The sequence below is a fragment of the Mustela nigripes genome, chromosome X (genome assembly GCF_022355385.1).
Source record: "Mustela nigripes isolate SB6536 chromosome X, MUSNIG.SB6536, whole genome shotgun sequence".
NCBI classification, from domain to species: Eukaryota; Metazoa; Chordata; class Mammalia; order Carnivora; family Mustelidae; genus Mustela; species Mustela nigripes.
In genome coordinates, this window is record NC_081575.1 from 111,487,368 (window position 1) to 111,509,715 (window position 22,348).

A 22,348-nucleotide genomic window follows, 5' to 3' on the forward strand; every position below is an offset into this window, starting at 1 on the left:
CCCCCCCCCCCGCCTCCAGCGGCGGCGCTCCCTTCTGCGCCCTTGGCTCTCGGGCGGAGGCGGCCTCCGCCACCGGAAAGCGGACACGGCTGCTCCTTCCACGCGCGCGCGTCGATCGCTTCGGGGTCGCGGCCCTTGTCCGGGGGATTCTGGAACACGCCGGCCTATGGCTGCTGACGCTGGCTTCGTGGGAGCGGAGGCCGCTCCTGGTGGGGGATGGAGGGAGCGGGCCGAGGGGTTTCTGCTACACGTGGATTCGTCTCCCCGCGTGGGTCGTGGAGCCCCTGTACACACGGGTCGTCATCTTAGAACAGGTGCGAACAGCTGTAACTGGCGAAACAAAATCGTTGTCTGTGTAATTACCCAATTCTGTATGCGCAAGCGGTATTGATTTCTAAGTGCAAAAAATAAGCTTCCTGGTGTTAATAAATATTCTCTCCACCTTCTGGAAGAGTAGTTAGTTCGTGTCCAAATTAGAGGTAAATCTGAGTGGATTAGGTGTGGCCATCTCGAGGTGACCTCCAGTATCTGTGTACAGATTCTGACTTCGATTTTTCTCAGCCGCTTAATTGTATGGGCTTTCTCCAAATTTCAGTGTTTGAAGATACTGTGGAGGAGCGTGTCATCAATGAAGAATATAAAATCTGGAAGAAGAATACACCGTTTCTGTATGACCTGGTTATGACCCATGCTCTTCAGTGGCCGAGTCTTACCGTTCAGTGGCTTCCTGAAGTGACTAAGTAAGGGTTTTTGGCAACTTTTACTTTGCATAGATTTAACTATTGCCATGGATTCCTAGTTTCAGCATTTCACATATAGAACAGGAGTGTGTAATCAGTTTAGCCCTTGGATGAGGTAGCAGGTGATTTATATTTTCGAAAGTTAAGTGATATATGGGATGGCTTCTGATATGTAGATGTGGGGCTAAAGTGCGATTAATGATATTTGTGGGACTCATCTGATATATTTGACATTTTTTTGGTTTAAATACAGAGCGGCATTTTGGGGGCCGCTGACCCCAAAGAAATCCAGCCGCTGGGGGCCGGATTTCTTTACAACTTTATTGAAAAATACGGTATACACGGGAAAGTGCACAAATCGTAAGCATATGGCTTGGTGGATTTTTACCAAGTGCGCATATCCATGTAATCAGCTACTCCAGTATGAATAGGTTTTAATTGGCAAAGGGGGGAATAATTTAGCAACGGTTCGCCAAAGAAAAGATGTTAGGCTAATAATGTGGAATACACTTTGAGGTTGTTGTTGGTCTTCGTAAGAGCGTTCTTTTCAGCCACTTCTGGAATTTCCCTGGTAATAATTTCTGGCATTATTGAACACTTAAAATAAGGCCTGGCGCATCTGAAGTTTTTGTGTCCCCTTGTTTGGTTTAATACTCAAAAGTGTACTGTGATTACTTTTTATCATCCTTATGTTGTGGAAACTGGGGTGGAAACATTGAGTAAAATTCCCAAGATCACACATTCTGTAAGTGGTGGAAAGGGATTTTGAGCCCCCAAAACTGAGTATCCCCGAGTTGAGCCAAGCCCTGTATTAGATCACCTTTCTCATGCCCTTGCACTTTTTCTAGTAGGAACTTGGCCATATACTTTAAAACTATAAAACTATAATGTGAGTATATAATTCAATGAGCATTAACAAAATTAATCTAGGAAGGGGATTTTGAGACAAGTTATGGAAATAAGAGCAAGTTACTTTATATAAGGTTACTCCTTTAACGGACAGATTCTCCATATGCAAAGACCCTCTTCCATACAGGTAGGACTTCCATTGGGGTTCCCAAAATATCACAGTGTAGATACACAGATGTGGGAAGAGCAGCCAAGAAATATATGATGGAGACTTCTAAGCACTGACATAACCATTCTGAGCATCAAATACTAAAGGGTATTTGGGTTCTCAGCACCACTTAATTTTTGACTCTTTGTGCATTCCTGTTAAGTAAATTAAAAGCTTTAACAGCTTAATTTACATTCTTTTAGACCTTTTTGACCTACCTTAACAGAAGAAAACAGTGGGGGTTGGTGGGACTCTGAGGTTAGAAACCAGAGTTTGAATCCTGCCCCCCTGCTTCTTAGTAGCTAAATTAAGGCACATTGGTCAGTATCTGCATCCAAGCTGTCTGATGTGTAAATGAAGGTGCTGGCGCTTCTTACTGCCTACTTTTGAGAGAATTAAATAAGATCCTGCACTGTTAAAGTGCTGGCATGGAGTAAGTATGCAGTAAGTGGTGACTGATGCTGATTTTCCCACCCCTTTGTATTCAGAAATAACTTATTAGAGTGTAATAGCTGTATTTCTCCATTTGGATTCCAATGAAAACTGCGTATTCAAGTCTTTTAAAAATGTTACTATGATATGTTTTGTGTAGCAGCTTTAAAGATGATAGATCTGTAAGTTCTTAGCCCAGATAATGCTTTTTTAAAGATTTTTATTTTTAAAAAAGATTTTATTTATTTATTTGATGGAGAGACAGTGAGAGAGGGAACACAAGCAGGGGGAGAGGGGGTAGCAGGCTTCCCACTCAGCAGGGAGCCCAGTGCGGGGCTCAATCCCAGGATCCTGGGATCATGACCTGAGCGGAAGGCAGACACTTAACAACTGAGCCACCCAGGCACCCCAAGATTTTTATTTTTAAATAAACTGTACACCGAACGTGGGGCCCCAATTTACAACTGAGATCAAGAGCTGCATGCTCCACCTACTGAGCCAGCAGCCTCCCCCCGCACCGTACTACTTTTATATTAACACTTAAGAACTTAAGAGAAAATACTCTAAATTGTGTACTCCATGGTGTTCTTTGCATGCAAAGAAGTGGGATCTGGTTGTGGGATGTGCAGTTGCTCTGGGAATGCAAGAAAATGCCAGGCAGCCTGCATTCTTGGATGTTGAGGATAGCTTTGTGGTGCTTTTGCAGGATTCTGTTTGGAATATGAAGGGACTTTGATTGTGTTTTGTTACTATATGGGACACTGGAAACGTTGGCTATTCTTACTCCCTGAGTCTTTGAGGAGCTAGATCCTAGTCAACCTCGTAAGGCCTGCCTTCTACCTACGTACTATATAGAGCATACTTCCTAATAATTACTTACAGTTTCTGAACTCTTGTCCTTTAAAAACTGAGTTAGGTAATTGTCCACATAGTGGGTTTGCCTTTAAAAATTTCTATTTAGGCATTTCTAAGATTTAATTTCATTATTCCATATATCTTTTATTGAATAATTTGCTATTAAACACATTGAGACTAAATCTCTACTTAAGAATCTTTGTAATCATTCAAATTCAGGTGGTACAAAGTGCATGGAGTGAAATATGTTTCCTTTTCATGTCCCCTATTCTCCTAGTTTTATTACCCAAAGCAGAGACCATCATTTTTGGCACTTTTTAAAACCCATCCAGAAATAAGTACATATACATATTTCTCCTCCATCTTTTTTTTTTTTTAAGAGAGTATGTGCACATCAGCAGGAGGAGGGGCAGAGGGCAAGGGAGAGAGAGAAAGTTAAGCAGACTCCCTGCTGAGTGTGGGGCCAATATGGGGCTCAGTCCCAGGACCTGTGAGATCATAGCGGAAACCAAGAGTTGGACATTTAACCAACCGAGCCACTCAGGTGCCTCTCCTGTCCATCTTTTTTTTACAGTAGCAAGTTATTCGTTATTCACTTCACTTTACAGTTGGTAGTTTATATTAGAGACTTTCTTCTCAACATGCTTAGATAGGTACAATCTTTTGTTTTAAGGGCTCTGCAGAATTCCATTTATGAATTTATTATAATTTATGTCACCAGTTCTTTATTGATGGATATTTAGGTTGTTACCAATCTTTGCCACTAAGACAATGCTGAGAATAACCTTGTAATAATCTGAGCTTGTCAGGTGAATTTCTTAGCAGTGGAGTCCAAGTGAGCAAAGGATTCTGGCACTGAAAATGGACGAGGTCTTTTAACATTAGTGCTTCTGCAGCCTTAGGTTCATTCAGCATTGGAGGAAAACTTTGTAATATTGATTGGTTCAGGAAAATAGGTTTGTATTTTAATGATGGAGATGAAAGGATTTCCAGTAAAAAAAAAAAAAAAATCCTTATATGATTATTGTGTCAGGGAGTACGTGAATTGAATTTTAGACTCAAGGAATTTTTCACAAACTCCAGTCCATGTTTGGACCATGGTCCTTAGAAAGGTGCTGTTTTTTTCTGTTTAAGCTCCTAAAAAGTCACTTCTTTTTATGTTAACCATAATACTGCTCTGCAGTGCCTCCTTTCTCTCAGGCATTCCTATTTCTCTTCAACTGATTCTAATGAGATGTGTTTAAGTTCCTTTTCATTTTGAGCTACAAAGATTTTGTTTTGTCTCAGTTCTCCCAAACTATATTGCTTAGAGCCTAGTTTTCTAAGTATGTCTTCTTTTTTTTTTTTCATTTAAAAATAAGTGGGTGTGTGCTCGTATATATTGCCCCCCCCCCATATAAGTGCATCTAAGAGGAAATTAACTGTTTTGGCAGCCATATCCTATTTTTGGCCACTGAACATATATTGACTAAGACTCATGCCTTTTTTCAAACAAGCTGCTATTGCTTAGCCATGGCTGCCTTACTCTGTTCTTGGACTTGTATTTATTGTTCTTTTTATCATTAAGCCAAATCATGGTAAAATTTCATCTTGTATTTTTATTAGTTATTAGTAAATTATATTTGTAGAAGCAGTCCTCAACCCTTTTTTAAAATCCACTGAATGCTTTGTACAATTGAACTTTAGAAACCTAAGTAGCCTAATTTGTCTGGTGTTGGGGCCTAGAGTCTTAGGTTTTGGCCCTCTTCACTGAGGTGGGACCACAGAGCATAGGTGAAAATTGTTATTCTTGATAATACAAATGGGGAAACATTGTTAATAGATACAGATGTAAAAATCACTGTTTGGTCCACAGTGCCAAGGAGCATCAGTGGGTTCTTTAGCATCAAAATGAGTTCTATAGTACCAAGGTAACAAAGCAGCCCTCCCCCCCCCCCCCCCCCCCGCCATAAAATTGAGAAACCCATTTCATAGACATTGAACATTAATAATGAGTTTTCATGCCTTTTGCCCTCATAACCTGTTTTTCGGGTGAAGAAACTGGGGCCCCCAGGAAGTTGTGATTTAAGGAATTGCATATAGTTAATTTTAGTTTGAGCCAGGATTTGAACCCAGTTTTTCTGGCTCAGTGCTTAAACTTTCCATTCTATCTTGTTGCCTCTTACTGGAAAATTTAGAAATGTCTAATTTCTTAAAATGGAAGATATTTTTTAGGTGAGAAGTCAATGATTATGAGTGTGGAGATTGGAGATGGACTGAATTTGTTAGCAACTGATTTCTTTAGGGTTAGTGTGACTTATTTTCTTTCCTAAACAGACCAGAAGGAAAGGATTATGCCCTTCATTGGCTAGTGCTGGGGACTCACACATCTGATGAGCAGAATCATCTCGTGGTTGCTCGAGTCCATATTCCGAACGATGATGCACAGTTTGATGCTTCCCACTGTGACAGTGAGAAGGGTGGTAGGTATACCGTATATTCCAGTATTGGTGTTTAAGGAAGTGTGCCTTCTTTTCTACTATGTTATTACAGTTTTCTATTAATATCTTTGGGCCCAGCCGTTTAACTTTTAGGAGTTTATCTCATAGAACTACTTGCTCACATGTGCACAAGGATTTCACAATAGCATTATTTGCAGGATTGAAAAATTAAGATGAGCCTGGCAACCCAGATGTTAGTTTATAGGAAATTGGTTAAACACATTATGGTATGTTTGAAATACTGTTCAGCAATTCCTAAGAATGCGATAAATTTGAAATTTCACACAGACTCACAATGAGGCAAATCTGTATGCCCTAGTATGGAAAGCTGTCCAGGATAGATTAACTCCTTTGTGTGATTGTAGTACCCATTTTGGTAAAAAGTAATAATATGTATTGGGTGTATATAGGAAAAAGTCAGAGGAGGCGTATGTACCAAATAGTTAACAGTGGCTTTTTTATGGAAGCTATTGATTTCCTGTTTCCCCTGTCAAACGTACATTCCCCTGATTTGGTCTTCCCACCATCACCCAAGGTTGGCCATTGTGCTGGAAGGACTCAGAAGACTCAGCAAATTATACGCATGGCTAAAGTTTGTTACAGTAAAGAATCCAGAGAACAAAAGCAGTGGGGGAAAGATATACATCAGGGAGTCTAGGGAGGTCTGGCACAAGGCTCCTCCAAGGCTGCACACGACCTGCTTTATCTCTGGCAGCAAATAACAGGGACATGTGCAGAATCTCTCTCTTCTGCCCAGGGAAACCCATTTGAGTGTCAGCATCTGAGGCTCTGGTGGGGGGGGTTGTTTTCACAGGCACGTCCTTCTGGCAGCCAGTTAAGACAACTGAAACTCAGGACCCCAGTAATGAAACCAGGTGCATGTCGTCAATCTTGTATCTGTGCAGAGCAACCCTGACAACCTGGTACAGCATGGTCCATTGCTCCAGGTGTACACCACAAAATCATCAATCCATCAGTGACGTTGAGAACATTCTGAGGTCCATGTTCCCAGGACTGAGGGTCATTCATGGTCCCAGTGTCCCCAGAACTGAAAGGGCTAAGCAACCAGACCTGTTGGGTTAGTGCTGTCTGCACAGCCCTAAAAGGTTTAATCTTAACATTTTAAGGAATTTACTTTAGTTTTTTTTTTCATATTGAAAATAAGACATTATAGCTAAAATCCTGCCACCCCATACCCCTTTCCTAACTTGCCTGCCTTTGAAGAATTTACCACTGTCCTGAAATTATTGTGCCATTTTTAACTGTTTGTATTTTTATTACTCATACAGTAGTAAATCTGTATAAAGGGTTTTTTTCCCACTTTTTTTCTTTGGGTACTGTTTTGTGTATGTATGTAAACCACGTAGATGTCCACCTCCTTTTAACTCCCATGTCTTGTTCCGTTGTGCTTTAAACCTTACTTGATTCATTCTACCAGGGGGCAGTTGTACTGCCTCTGCTTGGTATTTTGCTCTTACAAATGGTGCTTCAGTGACCATCCTTGCCATGTCTCCTTGTACACATGTGGGAGAATTCATCTAGCGGAGTAGGATTGCTGAGTCCTATGGTGTATTCATTGTCAGCTTAAAATAGTCTAAAACAATTTTCCAAAATGATTTAATCCCTTTGCCACTGCCACAATTCATAGTCCGTTTCCCTACAATTTTATGCGTTATTTCTGTAAAAATCGTAATGAGAAATTTTCAGTGGATTTTAATCCTAAAGTATGTATTTATTGGACTTTTGGCTTCAGACTTAGTCTCTGTGCATAATTTATGGATGTATCAAGTTACCGAAGTCACTTGTTTTGTGTATTCCATTCCAACAAGTGCCTGAAATAATTTACAGTTAACACCTCTCTATTTTCAGTTGTGGTATTTTTTAATGGATAGTATTTTATCATTAAAATGGTGGTTTTTATTTTCGAACTTTTGAGTTTGAGAAAACAAGGCCCTGTGTTGAAAGTAAATCTTACTGGAAATCTGTTTTTTTGGAAGAGGAGAGCTGTTCAGGTTCTAAGTAAAGGAATTGGGGAACTTGAGTGTCTTTATGTTAGAAATGCTAGAGCCCTTGGAATCCACAGTGGAGGGTTGGGTGGTGGGATGAAAAGCAAAGTTGGGGCAGAGTTGGAGCAGAGTCTCAGGGTGAGTGGCAATCTTAGAAAGGCTGGGCCAGGTTTCTCCCACTGACACGATGGAAAGGGGACATGTTGAGAAGGAAAAAGGTGATTGTATATGGTTGTGTAGGCATAGCTGTGTGGACTGGTCTGTGATTTTCAGCCACACAGAAGAGTAAGCTACATTTGCCACAGAGAAGAGTGGCTGAATGCCAGTATTAAACCATGGGAGCCAGTGTTCATTAAGCATTCCCGTATAGCAAGAGCTGGCTGAACCTGAGAAGTGGTTTGCTGCTTTCAGTTGGTTTTCTTTAGGACCCAGCCAGTCCGTTTTTCTTGTTTCCTGCCTGGCTCCATCAGGCATTTGAGTTAGTGTTCCCGAACCTGAGATCTGGGGGAACAGAAAAGGAACATGCGGAGAAGCGGCAATGTAGGTCAGGAAGAAATAACACAATTACGAGGTGAAACCTCCAAACTTTTTAAGCATCAGCAACTATTCCCGTTCCTAATCTTTGAACACAAAAAAGAAAATGCTTGTTTGCTGTTATGTGCTTAGATGTTCTCTACATGTACACTTTCTGTTATTATTTTGCTGCTTCTCAGAAGTTCCTTACGCTTTTTATATGACTTTGTTGCTTTTCCAAGGCCTTTTTAATAACTATTCAGCACCGTAGTCTCATTCACACACCAGCCCCCTCATTTGAGCTTTGGTACTCCGCTAGCAGTAGAATTCAGTACGCTAGTGGAACCAATATGTCTGTGTCTTAGGGTTGGGTGGGGGTTAGTTAGCATCGATTTCTGATTTTAGGAAACAATTACATCCTCTTTACAACTGAAAGAGGCCAGTTTTTAATTATTCTAAATCCAAGGTGAAACAACTAACTTGCATAAAATGGCTGTCAACATTTTCCAATTCAAATGGGCTTTGAGAATAAATTAATTCCAAGTGGCAAGTAAACCCAAATTTTTGTGTTCTCTAGTTAATTTGTGTTGTGTTTTGCCAGGTTAAAATTTGTTGGGTGGATTAAACTAAATGACTTCTGATTTTTAATCGTAAGTGTATGTGTTTATTTCTTTCTTCTCACATTAGAATTTGGTGGCTTTGGTTCTGTAACAGGAAAAATTGAATGTGAAATTAAAATTAACCATGAAGGAGAAGTAAACCGTGCTCGTTACATGCCACAGAATCCTCACATCATTGCTACCAAAACTCCATCTTCTGATGTGCTGGTTTTTGACTATACGAAGCACCCTGCTAAACCAGGTATGTAGTAATGAAATCAGGCCATCGGTTGAACATTTTTCTTGAAAAATAATTGCTGTGAGGTCGTTCAAACTAGTGTAATCTATAATTTTTAAAGGTTTAAAAATCTTCTCGGGGGTCCCATCACCACCCTCAAAATTCAGTTGATGTAACGAAAGGACCTCCCAGACAGGTTCTACTCCTGGCTAGGACTTACTATAGCAGAGGCTACAGAGCAAAAGCAGAGGAGGAAAAGATATGCAACAGGCAGAGTCCAGGGAGGTCAGGCACAGGCGTTTGAGTCCTTCCCCACTAGGGCCACGTAGAACACGCTTTTTCTCTAGCAGTAGACCGAAGGGGCATGTGATCAATGTCTCTGCTTAGGGAAGCCTGTTTGACTCTCAGGATCTAGTGTTTTTATAGAGGTCTGGTCACATAGGAACATGCTGCTCTATGACTAGCCATGGCAAGGGCAACTCAGAACCCCAGCAGTGAAGCCAGATACATCCTGAATCTTGCTGAACAACCCTGCAAGTCCTGACGAGCTGCTACGGCACGCCTCACTGCTCTGGGCACACACAGCTTCATCAGTCAGGGACATGAAGAATTTTGTGAGGGTCACATTCCTAGGGGTTGGCTAAGGGTCAGTCATGGTTGCGGGCTACCCTGGAGACATGCAGGGGCTGAGCAACCAGACCTGCTGTCTTAGCTCTTTCCTCACAAAAGTGTTTGAAAAAAATTGATCCGGGGTGGAGCAGGTTGCCACTCCAATCTGAGGGCATAGTTGTAGGTTTCAGTGTTTTGCGTTGGAGCTAGTACTTGGTTTTGCAGAGGAACTAGTTACTTTATGGTCTTGAGACTTGGTTTGCATTGAGTATTTGAAATGAAGCGCAGAGAACAGCTTTTCAGAGTGGCTGTGGGTCAGACCAAGTCCCAAGTCATCGTTTGTATGTGACGCTTCTTCAAGCATTATCATGAATGTTACGGCTCATTCAGTGAGGACCGAGGATTGCTTTTACTACTTCTGATAAATAGAAAATCACTTCGTAGTTAATGTGTCTCTTTCCTTTTTTAGACCCAAGTGGAGAATGTAATCCTGATCTTAGGTTAAGAGGCCACCAAAAGGAAGGCTATGGTCTTTCCTGGAATTCGAACTTGAGTGGACATCTCCTAAGTGCATCAGACGATCATGTGAGAGACTTATTCTTTCTAATCTCATGTACTTAAAGACTGTCTTGGAGAGCTGTGCACTGAAGGAGCGCTGTGTAGTTGAAAGGTTTTCTAAGATAATACTCCTGATTATTGTGATAACGTTTTCACAGGATTTAGAGCAATGGTTATCAGACTGCCCTGTTGGAGCCTTGGGATTCCACAGAGCTCTTTTGAAGCAACCTTAGAATGGAGGGAAGGTGGGCAAAAGGTGTGCCATTATTTCCAAATGTATCTTTGTAATGGAAACTATGAAGTGTTTGTGAGACAGAAATTCCCTTTTAGTTTATTTTTTAAGTGTACAATTCATTGGGTTTTAGTATATTCACAAAGCTGTGCAGTCATCACTACTATCGGATCCTGAAACATTTTCAGCAAATGGCACAAAAAAGAAACTCCAGACCCCTTAAGCAGTCCCCTCGCCACTGCCCCCAGCTCCTGACAACCACTGATTTACTTTCTATGTCAATAGATTTGTCTCCTGATAAATCATATAAATCATATGTGCTTTTTCCCTGTCTGGCTTCTTTTCACTTAGCATAAGTTTTTCAAGGTTCATCCATGTTGAAGCATAGGTCAATATGTCACTCCTGTATATGGCAGAATAATCCATTATATGGATGTGCTGGAATTGATTCATTCATCAGTTGATGGACATGTAGGTTGTTCCTGCTTGGGGCTCATTGCTTTTCTTTTTCTTTTCTTTTCTTTTTTGTTTTAACATTTTGGGGCTATTTTGGCTGATGCTGCTATATGACCATTTTTGTATTAAGTTTTGTGTGGATGTAGGTTTTCATTTCTCTTGGGTAATTACGTAGGAATGGAAATACTGGGTCATATGGTAACTCTATGTTTAACTTTTTAAAAAACTGCCAAGCTTTTCCAAGGCAGCTGCAGCACTTCACAGTCCCACCAGTAATGTGTACTCCAGGGTACCAGTTTCTCTACTTCCTCGTCAGCACTTGTTGTTGTCTGTCTTCTTTATTATAGCCATCCTGGTGAGGGTGAAATGGTTTACCTCCTTGTGGTGATGAGGACTAATGATGTTGCATATCTTTTTTATGTGTTTATCGGCTATTTATAGCTCTTCTTTGGGAAAATATGTATTCAAATCCCTTGTCCATTTTTAAATTTTGTGGTTTTTTTTATTGAGTTGTAAGAGTTCTTTATGTATTCTGGATACAAGTCCTTTATCAGGTAGGATTTCAGAAGATTTTCTCCCACTCTGTGGGTTGTCTTTTCGTTCTTGGTGATGTCCTCCAAAGCACAAAAGTTGAATTTTGAGTGTAGTTTATGTGTTTTATTTTATCACTTATGCTTTTGATACCGTGTCTAAGAAACCATTACATGATCCAACATCACAAAGATATTTACATCTACATTATCTTCTAAGAATTGCATACCTTTAGCTCTTACATTTAGGTCCTTTATTCATTTTGAGTTAATTTTTTTTATATGGTGTGAGGTAGGGGTTCAAGTTCATTCTCCACTTGTAGTTATTGTGTTTTTTCTAGCACCATTTGTTGGCAAGACTAACCTTTCCCTATTGAGTTATCCTGGCATCCTTAATACAAGTATTTTAACAAAAGTACCACACAAATGGAAAATGATCTTGTTAATTTATTGTAGATCAGTATTTGTAGCATTCTTTCCACCTACAGCTCCACACCTTCCTTCATGGATCCCATATTGTAAGTAAAACATGTTTGCTGTAACTCTAGCCCAGAGCTGAGAGTAGACTTCTGGAGCTTTTGAAAGCTCTTGTAACTTGGCCACAGGTTCTTTACCTTCTTTCTTCGTATATCCTCCTGCCTAGAACGGGGCCTGTTGCGTCACAGACCTTCTTTATATTTCTACTGGCCACGATTTCTGTTATGCTTTTTTTTTAAATACTGAAAGTAGGTAATTGGCCCAGTTAAGAATCTTTAGGTATAAGCAAGCAAAACCAACTCTGGCTGATACAAACAGAAAAGAAATTTATCAGAAGGACCTTGAGCAGCTCACAGAATTGCTGTGCTGTCTAGAAAATGGCCTACAACCCAGAGAAGAGGCTAGTGGATGTTACTCTCCGCTGTGTACACTCCCCACCCACCCCCCAACACACACTGGCAGTCATGAGAACAGATTTCCCTGTTGATGTTCGCAATTCAAAATCATGGCCAGACTGATGGAGCCAGCATCGTGTCCCAGCCACAGGAGAGGCTGGGAAGCAAGGGTCTCCCTTAGTTCTATGAAAGGAAGCTTTCTTCCACGTCCCTCAAAGTGGGCATGGTTGAGTCCCTAAAACAGGGAGGATGGGTTAAGCTCAGTTACTTAATTACTAGTGCATTCTGAAGACGCCGGGCTGGGAGTTGCTAGTTACAATAATAGCTGACGTTTTCCAAGGGCTCCGCATGTGCCAGGCATATTGCTAATCTTCCGGGATCCTTGTGAAATGAGCAGGGGAGGACGGCAAGAGCTCTACATGTTCCTTTTCTTCAGTGCTTGTAAATTGTGCATCTGAGTGTGTATCCACAAAGACTAAGGGTATGTGTATTATATAAAACTTCTTTTGGGTACTGGGTAAATAGCTATTACTGGGAAATAGCTTTGTTCTAGAGACTCGGATAAGAAAGTGATTTTCAAAGAGATGAACCCCATACCAGTGTCAGTGGAATTATTGCAGCAAATTTACTCTAATGGAATTGCCTTTTATTTTAAACCATGTGGATGATAATCATTGCCTTGTAGTTGGCAACATTTTTTCCTAAAAACTTTCCTCTTAACTTTGTGATAATTGTCATTTGAAGCCTCAGGTTGCAGAGCCTACAGATCTGTGATCTTTGGGGCCTGGGGAAGGCCCATGGCCTCTCCTTGGGTTGTGCTGATGTTTTGAGGAGTGCACTGTGGGGATCTGTCCATAGGCCCTAAGCTTTGGCCTCTCAAAGTAGCCTAGTTGGGGTTTCTGGGTTATTCACCTGTCCCACTTCTTAATGTTTGTAGTGGTTTCTGCTATGAAGTCAAAGATTTATCCAAATATTTTTGCTGTTGAAGAAGCATGTTTTAGTTTTAATTTCTAATCTCCCAGCCCTGTGTGAATTTCTAGGACACAAATATCTGTTCAGTAGATACTGAATGTTGGGCTCTGTGTTTCATTGTGTAATCTAGATGAATTTTAGATACTTGATTGAAGATATGTCAGTAGAAACTCGAACCTGATCGTCTCTTGCCTACCATCATGCTCGGTTTCCCCATCCCCCTTACTGTACCCTTACCTTGCCCTCAGCATCTCAGATGATGAATGGTACAAGAATACACTCTTCTGTTTCAGAAGCTTCACTTTTATTTATGTTTCTTCTCGTGTTTATTTCTACCTTTTATATAGTTAGATAATTTTTTTAAGTTTATATAAGAAATCTCTACACCCAGCACGGGGCTCGAACTCATGACCGTGAGATCAAGTGTCATGAGCTTTTCTGACTGAGCCAGCCATGTGCCCCTCGTTCAATAATTTTTTAATGAAGGTTGTTTATTTTTTCCTTCTTTAGACTGTCTGTCTGTGGGATATAAACGCAGGACCAAAGGAAGGCAAGATCGTGGATGCTAAAGCCATCTTCACTGGCCACTCGGCTGTTGTAGAGGATGTGGCCTGGCATCTGCTCCACGAGTCCTTATTTGGATCGGTTGCTGATGATCAGAAACTTATGATGTAAGGTGGAAGGTTCAGTGGGGTCTTGCTATGTAGGTGTCCTCAATGACCATCAGTGATTGTGGTGGCCTGTGGTTTGATTTACTAATTTTTTTAAAGTTACATACTGGCCTTAAAAACTTCACTGAGGTATAATTGACATACAAGAAACCATACACGTGTAATGGCTTTTTTGTATAAAAGTTACTGTGGCATATGAGTAAACACCATTTTTTATTTGAAAAAAGAAAACATAAGTAAATATGAAGAAACCTGCTTGGCAATGGCAAATGTCAAAATTGGGGTCGCAGTGACTTTGAAGATGAGGGCTAAGAATGATTCTATCAGGTCATGGCCACTGGGCTGCATTCAGCCACCTGTAATGTGTTTGATTTCATAAACTCCTATCTGAGGCAAATGTGACCAAGTAATAAGACTTGACAAGGCTAGGTTGTAGGTATCAAATTGTTAAATTGTTCTCTGTGTAGTAGTTGGTGTATGCTTGAAGTAGTTGGTATTAAGACAGGAATCTAATAAACGAGTAACTGGAAATGATAGCCCTAATTTATTTTCTGTAGGTGTAGAATATGGCACGTAGTGGTTGGCAGTCCGAATTGGCAGCTCTGTACATGGTTGGGGTGTCCATGAAGGGGCAAGCGTAAGGGGCAGAAATGGGGGGGTGTGGAGTGGCGCGGACCCGGAAACAAGTGTGAGAAGCTGGGGAGGGGCAGGTGGCTTTGTCTTGTGCTGTGTGCCTTGTACCTTTGTGTTTTAGATGGGACACCAGGTCCAATACCACCTCCAAGCCAAGCCACCTGGTGGACGCGCACACTGCCGAGGTCAACTGCCTGTCGTTCAACCCCTATAGCGAGTTCATTCTTGCAACTGGCTCTGCAGATAAGGTTTCCAAGTTTTTGTGTATTTGGTGTTTATGAATCCAGTTGTCTTGTGCTAGTCAGATATTCTAAAACTCAATGTAAAGTGCAGAAATGAATTCCTTTTCATTTGTTATTTTTCTTCAGACTGTAGCTTTATGGGATCTGCGTAATTTAAAGTTAAAACTCCATACCTTTGAATCTCATAAAGATGAGATTTTCCAGGTACGTGGCAGTTTTCTATAGTCTCTGTCAGGTTTTTGGTAATTTCTGATGGGGGAAATTTAAAATCTTTTTGCTTTTATAGCAGGCATGCTTTTTTTTTTTTAAGTTCCTCTTCTGTGTAGGTTAACTAGTGGGAAGTAACTTGGAGCTCTGTGAGATTATAACTTTAGAAGTCGAAAAAGTCTTGCAAAACAGGATCAGTTTAAAAAGTGAAATCCAAGGATTCTTTAGTTAAGGTATCCAGCATGGTAGGTCCTCTGGTGGGAAAAACAACAAACAACCTTGTATATCGTTTCAAGTGGTTTCAATTGCATAGGTTTTTTTTTTTTTTTTTTAAAAAGACTTTATTTATTTACAGATCACAAGTAGGCAGAGAGAGGGGGAAGCAGGCTCCCTGCTGTGCAGAGAACCCGATGTGGGGCTCGATCCTGGTACCCTGAGATCACAACCTGAGCCGAAGGCAGAGGCTTAACCCACTGACCACCCAGGCACCCCTCAATTGCATAGGTTTAAGATATACTTAATTGAAAAGTTGAAAAGCTTCTGGGGTAGTTAGGGGGCTGAGTAACTTTATGGGGATTCCTAGCTGAGCTCCCTTGTATTGGGGTGTGACCTTCAGGAAAGCAGGCTGAGGAGATGGGCCATTTAAGAGCACTTGAAAGGATAGGACAAGAAGAGGATAGAGAAACAGAAACTGGGAAGGTCTCAAGGATTAGAATAATACCCACAAACATAGGAACAGACGATACTTCACACTTTCCAATCTGTGTTGCTAGGTCCACTGGTCTCCACATAACGAAACTATTCTGGCTTCAAGTGGTACTGATCGCCGCCTGAACGTGTGGGATTTAAGGTAACTCCCAAGTCCGGTGACAAGAAACTGCATAAGTATGCCAATCTGACAGATGATGAAATTCATGAAGTCGAGAGTAGTTTGCAGATACCCATTTAATAAGCCAAAATTTTTTTAAAAATTTTACTTACTTACTTGACAGAGACACAGCGAGAGAGGGAACACAAGCAGGGGGAGTGGTAGAGGGAGAAGCAGGGAGCCGGATGCGGGACTCGATCCCAGGACCCTGAGATCATGACCTGACTCGAAGTCAGACTAATAAGCCAAATATTAAAGCAACTTTCAAGTGCCTTCCTGAAGAGTCTTGGTTCTGTAAAACAGAAGTGAATCAGGAAATGCAATGCAAAATGAATTTATATGATGAGAGTTTTTGTTGTTGGTATTCAGACATGAAGTTGGGGGCGTGTGTATGTCGTAACGATCGAAATAATTATATTGAAAACACTCTTGGCATAGAAAGGGGTACAGATGTTAGCTGTTTATGTCTCGTATGTGGGCTCTTAGTTTATGTCTCTTACCTGCACTCTTAGTGTTTCTATCATTTGCTCTTCTGTGCTTCCATTGTTTCATTTTGAGGACCTGAGCTCCTGCTGTGGTCTGTGTAGCTGCTGGGGATACACTTGGGCACGGAATAAGCACAGGCGGTGCTGTAAGCGAGCTTACATTCTTCTGGGGCTCAGCATAGAGTTCTTCCAATTTTGTAAAGTTCCTTGATCTCCGAGTCGCCATTCTAAGAATTTCAGACTCCTTTACTTTTCTTGAGCCTTTAGAGCCATTAATAAAGATGTTCAGTTATATAAACGTTCTTCTCAGATATCATTATCCTAAGTTTAAATCATTACCAAGAAATAACTTATTTAAAATCCTTATTTTAAATGTATTGCTTTGAAGTAGGCTAAGTTTTTAGTTTATTAAAACCAAGGCTGCTTTCATCACAGAGACCGCAGACCAGTTCTTCAGTGCACAGAACATAAAACACTGGAATAAAATACTTGTATTGGTAAAACTTCTGAACATCTAACGTTCTGTGTTTGTACAGAACAAACTCTAGCCATGATTGAATCTTGGAATGTAGAGAATCTTGAAAGCGGATATTTGAGTCTACACTATTTTATTTGAAAACAATTTTAGTAGTAAAAGTAGAAACTGAAAACTCTGAAATCAAGCAGCGGGCTTTGAAAGTCTGGATGCCCTGGCAGCTGAATTGTCCCTAGAGGTGCCAATAGTAAATTTGGAGGCTTAATTCTTAATTCTTTTATAAGTTGCGTAGTGTTAGAATTACATTACATTGGATAGAATTACAGATTAAAATAGTTCTGACGGGAGGATATACATCATTGTCTAGCAGTCCCATGTGTTTGGTTTAAATTTAATAGGAAGAAAGAGTATCACTTGGAAGGTTATGTATTTTGGTTGCTTTTTTAGCAGTTCTTACTAGCAAAGCACACCTTGGGGCTAGATATCAAGGCTGATACTTGGTGTGTAACTTAAAGAGTGTTGGGGCTGCTGGCAGATTCGGCATGTTGAAGTTATTAGGCTAAGTTTTTTTTTCCTCTTTTCCTTGGCTTATATCTTTTTTTTTTTTAAGATTTTATTTATTTATTTGACAGAGAGAGATCACAAGTAGACGGAGAGGCAGGCAGAGAGAGAGGGGGAAGCAGGCTCCCTGCTGAGCAGAGAGCCCGATGTGGGGCTCGATCCCAGAACCCTGAGATCATGACCTGAGCCGAAGGCAGCGGCTTGACCCACTGAGCCACCCAGGCACCCTCCTTGGCTTATATCTTGAGTTTTACCTTTTAAATCCAGTGCAGCAAACAGCCACAGTTAAAAATAATGACTTTTATTTTTTTAAATAATGAATTTTAAATTAGTATTTATTATAAACAATTTCTGTGCTGCATCCTCAGTTATGAACAGCTTTTATCATTTCCAGAAGGTGAACATCCCACTGTCCCACCAGTAACTAAGACAGAAGTTGTCATTGGCAGTAGTGTAGAAATGTGGTCTCTAGAGTGTGCATTTTAAGATGCCTTTTGTGGGCTGATGCTGGTTTTGTGAACACTGATACCTTCTGCAAGAATTTCAGTATTGACAGCATTATGTTCTTTTTTGATAGCAAAATTGGAGAAGAACAATCAGCAGAAGACGCCGAAGATGGGCCTCCAGAACTCCTGGTATATATTGGCTTTCTTATGCAGGATGAAATGTCATGTGCAGATTGGACTGCCTGTCATTGATCCGTGAATCTGGAAAATGAGTCAGAACTCCAAATGCTAGCTCTTGGAGAGGATTTCAAATTGGTCTTAAAGGTTATTCTGACTGGGTTTTGACATTTATAGAAAATAGTAAATAGAGCACAGTAGGTTTTTATGAATATTTCACTAAGAACTATTTGGGCTCCTGGAAAATCATGAAATTTCTCACTAATTCCCATTTGTAGTATTTCTGAGGGGGTTTTTTTTGGGTGGGGGGCTCGGTATTGATACCGAATTAGCCAATACTTCACATTATCTAACAGTACAGAAATATTCCGGTGACTTGATTTTTAAGTTCCCTGCCCAGAAAATGACAGCATTCTGGATCTTGTCGGTGCCAAGTGTGTACCATCTCCCTCCTGCTCCTAACAATCAAGCGGCATCTTCTCGGCCCTTGAAGGTTTCTGTGGTGGGTTTGTCCTGTTCTCGTCCCTCCGGGTTCCGAGCTCTGCAGTGTGCGCGTCGGGTCCCCTTCCGTTGGGCGGGGCCGCACTTCGCGGCGGTTCCTCCTCACTCAGAATCCACGTTCGTGTCCGCCAGTCATTTAGCAGATGGTCATCCAGTCCACTGTAGCGTATTTCATTCCTAGGTCAGTACCAAGTCTTGGTACCCTTGGGCTTTGCCCACCGCTTTTAAAAGGTAAAGAAGGCCCTCAAAGGTGAGCCCCGCGTACAGGAGATGCTCACCGAAGCCCACGTGGCACAGACGCCCTGGATCCCCGCACTCCTTGCGCAGTGCCACACCCCACAGCAGTGGCCAGAAAGGGACACAGGGTGTCATAACACAGACATGCCCGCATGTTCTATGCACTGCACGCTGATTAAAGAAGAGCATTTCTCAATAAATCCCCTAGACAGACGACAGCACCTGGACGGTGTATTCTCTGTTGAGTGACTTAGTCTGCAGAGTCTGTGCTGTGCTGCGTGGCTTCATAGTTCTAAAGTGTCTCTAGCCGAGGCGTTGCCGGCACCTGCTGTCATCCATCGTCCAGCCGTTGGTCCTTACTTTACTTTGGTAAAAACTTGGGAGATGGAACTCACATACCATACAGTTCACCTGTTGAAGGGATAGGATTCAGTGGTTTTTAGTGTGCTCACAGAATTCTCCAACTGCCGCCACAAGTCAGAACGTTTCCTTCCCCTGAGGAAGGAGCGCTGCTCTGGAGTACCTCCCAGTCCGCTCCTCTCCTCGGGCCCTGGCAGCCAGCGGTCCGCTTTGTGTCTGGATCGGCCTAGCTAGCTCTGTCGAAGTGTGAGAGGAGGTGCTCTCTGTGACTGATTCTTTGGCTTGGCGTGCTCTCAAAGTTTCCAGCTATTTGGGGGTACCCTGTATAGTAGGATTCTTTAACAGACCACTCAACAGTGGTCCTTGAGGAAATCCACTGGGATTTTGCTCCTTTCACAGGAGAGCTTGAAATCAAGGGACACCTAACTTGTGGCAAACTGGATGCTGACCGTAATTTTAGTCCAACAGTGTCTTGATTTGAGGACTCTCTGCACATCCCAAGCCTGTGGTCTTAACGTATTTTCTCTCAGCGCCCCCTTAACACAATTCTGAAAAGCCGTTTTTCTCCTGTCATTTTTAAACTGAAAAAAATGATTAGGTAGAACAGTTACCTTGCATGTGACCTAATTGTCAACCTGAGTCAAATTAGACTTCGTTAGGAAATGTGACTTCGGTCCAAGACTGTGCATTCATATTGTCCCCGTGAGAATGGTTCCTTCTGATTCTTAATTCTGAGGTAAGGGAGGTCCAGTGCTTTCCCATGAGGCTGTGTCTTGTAGGGAGGGAGTCTCTGCTGCCTTCATCATTGTACAGCAAGCCCTCTGCTTAGCCTTTGGGGGGCTTTGCTTTTGGACCCTGGGGGTTGGTTGGTTTTTTTAAATCCCTGCCGGGAGTGGTGCCCCTTGGGGAGATGGAGGGTGGCTGGGCGGTGTGTGGGCTCCTCGGGTGGGCCAGTTTGGAGAGGCTGTAACAGAACTTTAAGGAGGTTTATTGTCTTAACTGTTTGTACCGAAGTACGTATATTTGATAAGGAGGCTGAATTAATGTTAAGTGTATTAGGTACAGAAATGGCATTGTGGTTGTGTAGGAAGATGTCCTCACTTTTGGGTGATGGGGGGTGAAGTACTTGGGGGGGGGGGCGGCTTAGTTAGGTATGTTTGTGTGAGAAAAACGCACCCGTGCACATACTTGTATCGGGAGTGTAGGCAAAGGGGAGCCAGGCGTTGCTGTACTGTCCCATCTTTCTTGAGGGTTTGGAAACTTGCAGAGGCAGCAGGGGGTGGATTACGAAGCCTGTAAACCCCTCCCTTAAACCTCAGTTGCAAGATTGATGCTCTGAAAACTAAGATATGAAACAGGCTTTTTAAAATTCTTATTTTTCTTATTAACAGTTTATTCATGGAGGACACACCGCCAAGATATCAGATTTTAGTTGGAACCCCAATGAGCCTTGGGTCATCTGCTCGGTGTCTGAGGATAACATCATGCAGATATGGCAAATGGTGAGCTAAAGTGTTTATTTTTCCTGAACGAAGAGACATTCACTCAAAGTGTTTCTATTACAGAATTGTTGCTTTTCTAAATTTGGTGCAATATGCACAATCTTAAAAGACCTTTCTCCATTTTAACAAGTCTTAAGTTCGGTATGCACCTGTCAGGTCAGGAGAAATCTGTGTCTGCACACAGACGGGGACACGGCCTCTGTTCCGCTTTGCATGTTGTCGTACGCTTCGTCCGCTGGGCTCTTGGCGTCACTGCTGTAGGTCCGGGGTCTGCTCCGTCACGGGCATGAAGGATACAGGAGCAAAGCATCCACGAGTCCTCGGAAGCGGAGTACTGAGCACCTAGTGTTTCTGAGGTGGTGTTAACCCTCTCATTAACCCGCAGGGCCGGTGCTTCATCTCAGAGATGCTTGAAATGCTTTTGGAAAACACTTTTTACTACAGAAAGTAGTAGCATGTAGGCAGCTTGGTGGCTTAGGTGGGCTCCTCTGCCAAATGAGAACCCTGGCCCTGGGTTTTCCTCATTCAAGTCTGGGGGGAAAACTACTAAGTAAATCACTCTAAAAATGTCCAACACAGAAACACGCTGACCAGTGAATCCTAAAATCTAGACAGAATTAAATGCTGATTTCAGGAGGTTTTGTAAAAAACCATGGGGAGTTTTACCTATGCATTTATTTGGTTGTCCTCTCCAGGCTGAAAATATTTACAATGATGAAGAGTCAGATGTCACAACATCGGAACTGGAGGGGCAAGGATCTTAAAACCCAAAGTACAAGAAATGTTTCTGTTGAATGTAATGCTACATGAATGCTTGGTTTATCAAGCGCCGAAAAGGCATTGTATAGTAGGAAATGTAAGTGGGTTGGCATATGGCGTTCTTTACCTTCTGATTCTAGCACTTTCAAGTGAGCTATTGCGTACTGTATCATATTGTAGCTTTTAGGGAAGAAAGGAATGTTGTTTAAGAAAGAACATCACTGTTGTTTTAAATACAAGTAGCAGGGTACTGCCTTTGATTCAACTATTTTAAGTCCTTGTTTTCTCAAACTAAGTGCTTGCTGTTCCCAAATATGCAAGAATAACTTTTACACTTTTTCCCTCCCAACACTTGTTGATTGGCTTTGCAGAAATAAAGTTTTAAAATAAATTTGGTTTTGTTTTCTTAGAACCCGGGTAGGAGAGTATGAATGTGTTGTCCATGTGCGTCCCTTCCTGTGAGAAAACTGGTACGCGTGTGTGTGCGGAATTACTTTGCGGGATACGTTGAGTGTCCTGATCCAGAGATTGGGTAAGAAGTTAGACCTGTACACACGGACCTACTGTAACTTCTACACCGCCCCCCCCCCCCAAGAAAGCTCGCTGGCGTACACAGCAGGGGTCAGCGTCAGCCTAGGGGATAGACCAGGTTGGCCCTTCATCCTGTTTCGCAGGAGCTGCCACCTAGTGATGGTTTTTAATTTTAACAGATCAAAAATCGACAATGACGACCTTGTAGCCCATTAAGTCTAAAATAATTACAGTCAAATATAAGAGGGGCCAGCCAACTTTTAAGTTAATGTGCTTAAATACTTTTGGCTCATCTTCAAATAAAATCGTTCCCTATATGCCTCTATAATGTACCGAATCCTCTTGCTATTTAAGTAGGTGCACCCTGAAATGTGCGAGGAGCAGCTAAGACTTGTGGAAATGCAGGGTTGGCTTTTTTCCTTTTTGTTTTTTTTTTTAATTTATTTATTTGAGAGAGAGGCAGTGAGAGAGAGCATGAGCGAGGAGAAGGTCAGAGGGAGAAGCAGACTCCCCGTGGAGCTGGGAGCCTGATGCGGGACTCGAT

The 22,348-nt window shown here is 41.8% G+C and overlaps 1 protein-coding gene across 3 annotated transcripts in view; it reads left to right on the forward strand.

Moving 5' to 3' along the window:
- The window catches only part of RBBP7 (RB binding protein 7, chromatin remodeling factor), a 22,329-nt gene extending 665 nt beyond the window's left edge, over nt 1-21,664 (forward strand). Inside the window, exons 1-12 of one of the 3 annotated variants that reach the window (XM_059384807.1) lie at nt 152-314; nt 596-740; nt 5,401-5,546; nt 8,771-8,944; nt 9,999-10,114; nt 13,660-13,820; nt 14,575-14,701; nt 14,822-14,899; nt 15,676-15,752; nt 17,869-17,926; nt 20,404-20,514; nt 21,210-21,664. In XM_059384807.1, coding sequence (XP_059240790.1) covers nt 167-314; nt 596-740; nt 5,401-5,546; nt 8,771-8,944; nt 9,999-10,114; nt 13,660-13,820; nt 14,575-14,701; nt 14,822-14,899; nt 15,676-15,752; nt 17,869-17,926; nt 20,404-20,514; nt 21,210-21,278 — 1,410 coding nt within the window. In that variant the 5' untranslated portion in view covers nt 152-166 and the 3' untranslated portion in view covers nt 21,279-21,664. Of the gene's footprint in view, nt 1-151; nt 315-595; nt 741-5,400; nt 5,547-8,770; nt 8,945-9,998; nt 10,115-13,659; nt 13,821-14,574; nt 14,702-14,821; nt 14,900-15,675; nt 15,753-17,868; nt 17,927-20,403; nt 20,515-21,209 lie in introns of those variants that run through there. The other 2 variants (XM_059384806.1, XM_059384805.1) reach the window with 2 other exon arrangements.
- Nucleotides 21,665-22,348: the final 684 nt, after the last annotated feature.